At 42.5% G+C, this 10,292-nt stretch overlaps 1 protein-coding gene across 2 annotated transcripts; it reads right to left on the bottom strand.

The window, feature by feature from the left end:
- Positions 1 to 2,423: 2,423 nt before the first annotated feature.
- LOC4813952 (AFG3-like protein 2) lies at positions 2,424 to 5,691 on the bottom strand. 2 transcript variants are annotated; one of them, XM_015188001.2, is made up of 4 exons: positions 5,370 to 5,691; positions 4,787 to 5,271; positions 4,282 to 4,677; positions 2,424 to 4,224 (listed from the first exon to the last, which is right to left on the bottom strand). In XM_015188001.2, exons 1-4 carry the CDS (start codon positions 5,451 to 5,453, stop codon positions 2,730 to 2,732), a joined length of 2,460 nt encoding a protein of 819 aa, XP_015043487.1. In that variant the 5' UTR covers positions 5,454 to 5,691; the 3' UTR covers positions 2,424 to 2,729. The 2 variants fall into 2 exon arrangements, with proteins under 2 accessions (XP_015043487.1, XP_001354111.1); XM_001354075.3 differs by having other exon boundaries at positions 4,787 to 5,268.
- Between the last annotated feature and the right edge of the window lie 4,601 nt (positions 5,692 to 10,292).

Genomic DNA, 10,292 nt, shown 5'->3' with positions numbered 1-10,292 from the left:
TGAAATTTCGATTTCTTATTTATCGCACAAAAATACCGATAGACATTTGGAGTCGATAGCTACAATAAAAATTCACGGGAATATCTATCGAACGTGAAGCAGCAGACAAATATTATTGACAAATATTGGCTCCGAACTCAAAAATGTGGTTCCGTTGATGATATATGTATGTATTTGCAATTTTACTTTATTCGGCATGTTCGACATCAACAATTTCATTGATATCGTTCTGATGAGTCTAACTGTCCAATCCTTCGTATGAATTTGGATGGGATTGTCACATAAAAACACATAAAATGTGATCCGCGCAATCCAAATCTAAAATGAGGTTAATTCTGGTAAATCTGGGTAATTTAAATTTAAATAGCATTACGTATTACCTTATTTGCCAAATTGCGAATCATCCGATGGCATAATTTCGTTTTCACAACGTTCATCTGGGCTAAAAAGCCGCTCCATTTCTGCATTTGGCCAAGGAAGAGAAAACAAGTAGATCGCAAAATTAGGCAGATCTTTGAATCTCTTATTTCCTCTAGACTCTGTGTGCTAATATTTCCAGCCAGAAAGTAAAATATCATCAAATAGACAACAAATTTAAGTGAAAGAACGACACTCCCGGGCGGAGTTTCAATCTAGTTATAGAACCCATTTGTGGCTGAATCTGAACAACCAGCCATCCCATCGGCTATTCAATTCCCATCAACGACATCGAATTTTTATGGCTCTGAACTGAAATCTCCCTCTTTCGCTTTCTCCCGCTCCCTGTCACTCTTTCTCTGTTTTTGCATGTTGCTGTGTGCTAATACGCGCCTTGATCTTTTCCCACACCCACAACAACAAACAATTGATAGAGCAGGATAGTGATAGAGAGAGCATGCAAGCTTTCACAAACAGACACTCATACTCCAACGCACTCACACACACAAACTATCTGAGAACATGCACCGTTACAACGAGTTCAGAAGTTAACTGGCAACAGCAACAAACACGTGACCCGACAATTGCGACAATTGGCAAAGAACAAAAAAAAAACAAAAAAAAACACAAAAACCCCAACAAATCAAACACAAAAATTGCATTGTAAAAAACCCAAGAACGATCACCGCCAGGGGGCGGCAATAAATGCATCTCAGCAACGGAATTCGAATTTCGAACTTCAATCGCCGTTAAGAATGGACTTTCGCACTGGCACGTGTCCGTCAGTCGGACGTTAAAACATCTGAAAACATAAGTAAGCAGTCGAATATTCATAAGCTAATGATAAATTAAAATACCTCACATTGGTAAAAGGAACACAATAATGCAAACTTAACCAGCGCCTGCTGGTACCACATTGTAGGTAGTATCTGGTCATTGCAGATTCATCATCTTGCGACCCACTCAATTCGCTCTAAGCGATCAAATCAAAAAAAATATTAAAAAAATAAATGGACTTTTGCCGGCCGGCTAAATGCTAAATGCTACAAAACTGGAGAGGGAGATTCGAAGAAGAAGGATACGGCGAGCGGATCCCAAGGCAGGTAGAACTTTGATTTTTGTCCGCGCACTTTTTTCTTTCAGATTATTTTCCCAAAAAAAAAACTTGTATTTTGTTGTTTTGTTTTACATTATATAATCGTCAAATTGCATTCCACACAGCCATCGTCGATTTAACAAAATGCAATTCAGCCAACTGCTGTTGCTTATGATTATATTGTATGATTATTGGCTGAGTTATGGCCGGCGCACTCCACTTGCAACTGCAGCGGCAGATGATTCGGAACTGGGGGATTTCAGTGGAATACTATATTGTGGCTATTATTGCGACTGCGACTGCGACTGCTGCTGGCTGCTGCTGCTGCTGCTGTTTTCTGTGCGCGCACACGAACGCGACAACCAACAAAATGACTCTACGACACGGCAGGCGGCAAGCGGCAGCTGAGACCCCAACACACACTGGCCGCCAGTCGATGCGATGGTAGTTGTAGTTGTATTTGAGCAAAGCTTTGCGGCAACTTGCACTATTTAACGTGCCGTTCCGTGCCGTGCCGGCTGCACAAAGCGCATCAGCATCGAAACAGCTGATAAGTGATAAGCGGCCAGAGTCATTCAGAGAGAAAGAGAGAGACAGCGGGAGAGCATAGCCAAGCATGTAGAAACAATAAAGCTCAAAATTAAGAGCAAAAAAAGCTTCGAAAGCTTACACTGAGCAAAAAGGGAAAAGCAATAGAAATGATCCATGAACGAACTGCTACACAGGGTATAAATAAGCACAGCTTAGGTAAGGAGTGTAATCGAAGAGAGTGGACTCCATTCCAAATTCAGAATCACTGAGAGGCAAGATATTCCCAAAGAGCGGCTTACTCCACAACAGCGAAACCCTCCCACCCTTCTTCAATATACCTTGGGGGAGAGCGCTTTCACTGCCGAAAGCTCTATTCAAATTCTTGCGTTTTCCCACACTTAGAGGCGCTTTGAATTTATTGTCCCATGCTTAAAATACAGCTTACGGGGGAATTTAGTTTACAGATCTATGCCCCGTTCTTCAACACCCGAACAGGTTTCCATCGGGGCGTTCTACCTTAAAAATATGCAAACAAATTGTTTAAGAGCGTGCGCGTGTGTCCGGAACACTCCAGGCCTCGTTACCGCACTGCTCTACTCCTCCATCCTTCGGGGTTGCACATGCTCTATCTGTGACTAGGGATTACAACGAAAACAAAGAGACGGCGGTCCTTCTGGACAAGCGTCTAGCTGGTCTGGGTAGCCACTGGCTTGGTCGGGGGCGAAGGCGACGAGGAAGTGTCAGTGGGCGGGGTAATCTCCTTTTCCTTGTTCCAACTCTTGAGGCCCTCGGGCAGCGAGGTGTCCTCCTCGAAGGAGCCAGTGCCCTCGACAAACTCTTCGTAGGTGGACTTCTCCTTGAACGGACGCGGGCCGAGCAGCTCGATCATGTCGTCGCGGCTGAGCACCTCGTTCTGCAGCAGGCGCTCGGCCACGCGACGCACCTCCTCCTTGTGCTTGGTCAGCAGTTCGGTGGTGGCCTCGTGGGCGCACTGGATGATGGCCCGCACCTCGCCGTCGATCATCATCGCCGTGTCCTCGGAGTAGGGCTTGCTGAACACGGGATCGCCGGCCTGGCCCACATCGAAGCTCACCTGCCCGATCTTGTCGCTCATGCCGAAGCGCACCACCTGCGAGTAGGCGATGTCCGTGATCTTCTTCAGATCGTCCTGGGCACCGGTGGTGATGCGGTTGAAAAAGAGCTCCTCTGCCACTCGTCCACCGATGGTCATGCACATGCGGTCGAACAGCTGCTCCTTGGACAGTAGGTAGTGGTCCCTGGGCAGGTACTGGGCATAGCCCAGGCCCTTGCCTCGCGGGATGATAGAAACCTTCAGAAGGGGATCCGCATGCTCCAGGAACCAGCCGGCCACAGCATGTCCCGCCTCGTGGTGGGCCACCGTTTTCTTCTCCTCCGGCGCCAGCACATTCGTCTTCTTCTCCATGCCGGCAATCACACGCTCGATGGCCTGCTCAAAGTGCTTGAGCACAATCGAGTCCTTGGAGTCGCGGGCGGCAATCAGAGCGGCCTCGTTGCACACGTTGGCGATGTCGGCGCCGGTGAAGCCAGGCGTCATGGCCGCCATCTTCCGGGCCAGATCGTTCTTGTCCAGCTCCGCCTTCAGTCCGCCCAGATGGACCTTGAAGATGCTCGCCCTGCCCTTGATGTCGGGCGCCGGCACATAGATCTGACGATCGAAGCGACCCGGTCGCATCAATGCCTTGTCCAGGATGTCCACGCGATTGGTGGCAGCCAGCACCACCACGTTCGTCGTGGTATTGAAGCCATCCATCTCCACCAGCAGCTGATTCAGTGTGTTTTCCTGCTCCGAATGGCCGCCGAAAGTCTTGCCGCCCCGCTTCCGCCCCACGGCATCGATCTCATCGATGAACAGTATGCAGGGGGCATGCTTGCGGGCCATGGCGAACATGTCACGCACGCGAGACGGACCCACACCCACAAACATCTCGAGGAACTCCGAGCCGGACACCGTGATGAATGGAACGTTGGCCTCGCCGGCGGTGGCCTTGGCCAGGAGCGTTTTCCCCGTGCCCGGGGGTCCCGTGAGCATGGCTCCCTTTGGTATCTTGGCACCCAGGTCGATGTACTGCTGTGGATTCTTCAGAAAGTTGACAAACTCCATAATCTCAATCTTGGCCTCCTCGCAGCCAGCAACGTCCCTAAGGAAAGAATACCAGAGATGAGACTTGTCCAAATTAGTTTGATGGAGGACTCACTTGAAGCGCACACCGATCTCTGTGGGATTTATCAGCTTGGCTGTGGACTGCATGACGCCGCCAAAGAGACCGCCACCCTTGCGTCCCCGTGCGCCGCCCATCATGTCGGCGGATTTGCGCATCATGTAGACTAGGAAGCCGATGATGAGGAGCGTGGGAAGCAGACCCGTCAGACTGGAGGCCTCCACCTCGTTGCGATAGATGACAGGTAAAAAGTTGATCGACTCCGTGCCCTGCTCCGTCTGGGCCGTCTCCAGGTTCCGCTCGAAGCTGTCCACGCTGCCAATGTTGAACCAGAGCACACCGCTGCCCTGGCCACTGTTCTGCTGGAGGCGCACGCGCACCCACTTCTTGTTGACCACCTCCAGTTTTTCCACAATTCCCTTGGACAGATAACTGGGCGCGCGGAACAGCAAATACAAGAGAAAAATTGATAAATTACATAATATATTTTATGGCACCACAGGTTGGGCCGCTGTAGACTTTAAGAGCAACGTATTCGCACCTGTTTACGAACTCCTTCCAGGAGATCTCCTTGTAGCCCATTTCGAAGAAGGCAAACGAGCCGACGAGCACCACGGCACCGATGGCCCCCAGCAGAATCCATCGCTCGCGATCTCCGCCACTGCCCTCGCTTATGGGACGACCGCCGGGGGGATTTGACCCTTTTCCAGAGGCTCCGCGAGAACTATTGCTAAACATCCCGAAATTCCAATCTGACTTAGACTCTGAAGCGGCGGCCGACTTGGACGTTTGCGATACTGTGGATTTTGGTTTGTCTGTGGCGGGTTGGCTGTCCTTGCCCGGAGCCTTCTTTTCCCCGGCAGCACCTTTCGGCTGTGTAGACTTGCCGCCGGTCTCAAAGAACTTTTCAAAGCCCTTCGGCGGCTTCTTGCAGAACAACTGCAGCTGCTCCACGAAGTAGCGTATTAGGGGCGTAAGTTGCCCCGGCAGCATACCAACGCCGACACCAGCTCCGCGCTGCACCTGCTGGACCAGAAGGTGGTAAAAAAGGATGGGGAGCCGGGCGTAAAAGGAGCGATTAAGTGCCTGACACCCCTTGGAAAGTCCGTCATCCTGTTACTCACTTTGTTTGGCAGCGGGCCGGACATGTAGCTGCGTCTCATCAGGCTGTTCATTGCCTTGGCCGTGCTTAGCAGCCGGAACGCCATGACTTCTTTGGGGTTATTCAACGATTCTGGATGACTGTTGTTGCGTTGCCTCCGCCAGGCAGATGCGTCTCCGATGCCTACCTACTACGTCTATTTGGTATAAAATACTAAGTCTTGTCGCCCTGACAAAGGTTGTCGCCTCATAGAGCAGGTTGTCGTTAGAAATTAAATAAAATAATTCTACAAAATATTACGACTAGAGGTGCGCTGTTGTGAAATTTCGATTTCTTCTTATAGTTTGTACTCACAGCGAAACGCGGTAAGTACGTGATTCATTACCCAACACTAAAAGAAAAGTAGAGATGCACTTTCATACTCATTACTTCTCTCCATCTATTGAGAATATATGTCAGACCTTTACGAGAATGTTTAGAATTTATGCCGAAAAATTTTATTTCAAACCGTAGTTTCTAAGATTGCTATTTTCAAAATATATTCTAGTTATCGGATAAAAATACCGATAAATTCTGTCAATCGATGTGTAGAAATCATGAAAAACTGTCAGACTGTCAGTGTTAAATGGCTCCAAACTCAGTTTCGTTTTTGAAATATGCCACAAATATCCATATTATCATATTTATATTATCACCAACAAAATAAGTCGCTACATTGATATTATCGAAATATATAAAGTTCTGCGTAAGGTATGTGTTCGGGGTGACCATTTACGGTATATTATATACTTTTCTGAATGATTTGATGTCAAAATTGAGTTGAAAGTTTATTTACGCTATATCTGTATATAATGCTATATATCAGACATACAATCAATCTATTAAATTTAATTTTAAAGCTGTATTAAAGAAGGTAAGGTATTTTCAAAGTTACCGCCAATTTGCAAAAAGTTCAAAGTCCTTAAAATTACAAAACTTCGTTGAAAAGTGATTCATCAGTCGGATAAAATTATGTGTTCAAGGATAAGGGTCCTATTAAGCTAGCTATATTCAACCGAAAGTCAAAATCGAGGAGTACGATTTGCATCGGTTCATTTGCGGTATATTATAAAAATTTGACGGTATATTTCGGTATATTTGTGTGGGTCAGGCGGTATATTTTGTTGTTGTGCTGTCGTGTGGTACGTATTGCTGCTGGTGAAAATTTTTTTCTCTTCAAATAAGACAATTAATTAACTAAAATTCGGCCTGGAATTATGTGGAAAATGTGCCGTAAGCTGTGCTGTGATAGTGAAACATAGAAAATGCCCAAAAAACAAAGTTTGAACGCCTAAAACACAATTTTCTTTGCTTTCAATTGTGTCTGGTCTGAGGCTGAGGGGTGCCAAATTTGCAGCCCGAAAAAGTGGAAAAAAAAACTTTTTTACCAACTTGGCACTGCGTGAATGTGTGTGTGTGTCGGTTTATGTGGTGCTGTATGTACAGTCGGCTGCTAAATTTACGCAAAAAACCACAACAAAAGTGTAAAAATAGTGTACAATTGCAGTACACTGCTGTGTGTGTGTGTGTGTGTGTGTGTGAATGAGAGAGAGTGCACGCGTGTATGTGTGCGTGCAATTTTTCCGGCAGCCAAATCAATAAAACTGCAGCCGACTGCTGCGGTGTAGATGCCCATCAAAAAAAAAAAAAGTATTTGCTAATTGTTTCCACCTTTCTTTGCCCAATCCCTTACTTTCTTGCAGCTTTTGTAACTAAAACTCCGTTTTGACATCACTTTCATCATAATCTGAATAAAAATAATAATAATATATAAAAAATACAACAAAAAAAGAAATAATTAAAACACCATCGAAAATGAATCAAAAAATAATACATACAAATAATTGAAAGTCACAGCAAAAATATCTAAAAATCAACAACAACTACTACACCAACAACAAATACATCAACACAAAGCTCAAAAAAGTCAACGAGGGCAAAAGCAAAAATTCTGCCATCAACTTTTTGGTTTTGAACACTTCTTTAGTTAATGTTTGCTTTTCTTTGCAAAGAAAGAGAGAAAAAACAGAGGGAACGCCGAGATCCTACCAGTAGTGGGACGTCCGTGTGGCCTGCGTCCCGTAGGTGAGAGGGAGACAAAGCGACTGCGCAAATAAAACAAAAAATACAACAAAAACAACAAGCCAAGCTTGAAACGGAAGACTTTCAAATAAAACAAATACAAAACCAACAAAAAACAAAACCAAACAAATTGTAAACGCTGTGAAATTAACTCGTCAATACTCAAAAGCACCAACAAAAAACATAAAAACCAACAACAAACGCAAAACTAAAAAGAAAACTGAGAAAAAGAGGAAGCAAAAAGCAAAAAACGGCAAGCACTGAAAACCCAACGGAAAACCTAGCGGTAGGAAAAAACCGGCAGACGTTCTCTGACGTCTCGAAAGCTCGAATAACAGTAAAAACAAAAGAAAAGGCAAACAACGCGAAAACAAAAAACTTTCAAAAACAAAAGCAACATCAATCCCAAAATTCCTCATTTATTTTCCTGCAAAAAGCTTTAATTTAATTACGAATTTTTCTGTTAAGTCAAAGTGAATTCAATTTGCTAATTATTTAACATTAAGACAACAACAAAAGGAAGCTACAGAAGCAGCAGCAACAACAAAAAGAACACCAACCAACAAACAACTGAATTAATGTTTTAAAGTACAAAAATAACCGGGAGTAAAACAAAACTAAAACAAACAAAAAAAAACAAAAAAAAAACAATTTAAGTTAAACGCAACATCAATCTTAAATTATTTAAATAAAAACGAAGAGAAAAACTTCTAACCTTTAAGCCTAGATAACGGTAAGCGCCCAACGGGCCCAAGACAGTGTGTGCGAGCGAGAGAGACATATGGAAAGAGAGTGTAGCAGAAAATAGCAGCCAGGAGCACGAAAGAACTAACGGAAGAAGGAGCAAAGCAAAAAAAACGATAAAGCAACAATTGTGCCGCAAAATTGTGTGAATAGCAAAAGCAAAAACATAAGAAATATACTAAATAACGGTAACAATAAAGCAAAAAAAAAAACATTAAAACCAAAAATCTACAAGAATTCTATAAGTTTTAAGTACCCTTTTACACCACAACAAAATACGAAGAAGAAGGAGAATGATAATGAAACCCTAGAACAACTACGAAAACGCAAAAGCAAAACAAAAACAAAACCATTAAACATAATCGAACAACTTTGCCAACAACATTTGTTTGTACATAAACCGAGCGAAAGGAAAACACGGAAAAATATAGAAAATACAACTGAGGGGAAAAAACTGTGCCGGCCTTGTGCCCCCCAAAAAACATAAACAACAACCGTTTTTATTTTACAACAAAACATGGTTTTTTACTAGTTTTTCAGTTGAATTTTGTTATAAGTGTACCTAGTGAGAAATGTTAAAAGTCTAAAACAACAACAGCAACAAACAAAAAGCAACTGCAACAAAGGAAAGTAAAAAAAAAAACAACAAAACAAACAAAAAAAAAACAAAACAAATTCAAAGAAAGATTTAACAACTCTGTGATAATTACTGTAAATTTATAAATTTAAACAAAAAGAACAAGAAAAAACCACACAAAAAAATCTCTAACGGAATGAAAGGGAAATAACTGTAATTTTTAACAATAGCAAAGGAGCGAAAGAAGAAAAAGGAGAACGAACGAAGAGAGAGAACGAGAGAGAGAGAGAGAACATCTTAAACCAACAACAACTTTACACTTAAGAGCAAATGCAAATGAAAAGATAAAAAAAACATTGAAACAAATTCGTGATATCTTAAAGGACTTCGATACATATATACTATAGTATATTATATATTATATTATATAAACTATTAAACTAAGCTTAAATCTAGTAAGCAAAAAAACCGAAAGAATAAGTGAAAAACAAAAAACAAACAAGAAACAAAAACCAACCAACCAACCAACAACAACAACAAGAAAAGAAAATAAAATAAAAAAACCCTAGGTTATAAAAAAAGACTTCAAAACGCATTCAAAAAATATATATATATTTAAACACATAAACCACAAATAAAAATCGTAGGCTCTAAGATTTCAACAACCATAGTAAATGATCAGCGAAGAAAGAAGCGAACCTCTCCGCCGTATGAGAGTATCTGCATATATCGATATATATATATATATATATATATATTCTAAAGCCGGAAAAGCGCGTACTTTTTGCTTAGTGAATAGTGAATGAAACAGCAATAACAAGAACACAGCAGTAACAAATCATACAAATTGTGCAACCGAAAAGTAATAGCAACGTACAGCGAAAACTTAAAAACAGATTAGAAGAACGAGGAGGAGCATAGAAGGAGAAGAAGAAATCGAGAGGAGTGGAGAGGAGAGGAGAAGCCTGCAAGCCCTAGAAGCTGGCACAGCCTCCTCCCAAAGGAGCCCCGTCTCACAATCAACGTGGAAGCAGTCCCCATCGTCCGCCCGCGCCCACCCCCGCCCCCGCATTCTCCCCACAATCTTCGTCGCGGCAGTCCCTGCCACACACACTCTAGGGTCGCTCCAGTTCCAGAATCACTCAATAATCAAGGGAAACCGTGAAACCGAAAAGCAAATATAGTAATAAATCACTACTACTTCCTATAAACCACAACGATTGCCTACAAATATATATATATATTATGTACATTATATAGAAAGAACAATTATAATCACTTTCCAAAAACAAAAACAAAAGCAAAAAAACACACAAAATATTCAAATATCAAACAAACAAAAAACAAACCTAATCTAACCCAAAAGTAAAAGTATTCCCAGTGTATTTTTCTAGTAAAACTAAAAAAAAATATATATATATATATTCAAAAATCGACCGAAAAATCATCAAAAAAATGCAATAAAGCAAGTAATAATTCAAATTCAATTCTAAAATACAAAAA

Source organism: Drosophila pseudoobscura, chromosome X (genome assembly GCF_009870125.1).
Source record: "Drosophila pseudoobscura strain MV-25-SWS-2005 chromosome X, UCI_Dpse_MV25, whole genome shotgun sequence".
Classification (NCBI taxonomy): domain Eukaryota; kingdom Metazoa; phylum Arthropoda; class Insecta; order Diptera; family Drosophilidae; genus Drosophila; species Drosophila pseudoobscura.
This window is presented reverse-complemented; position numbering and strand designations above follow the sequence as displayed.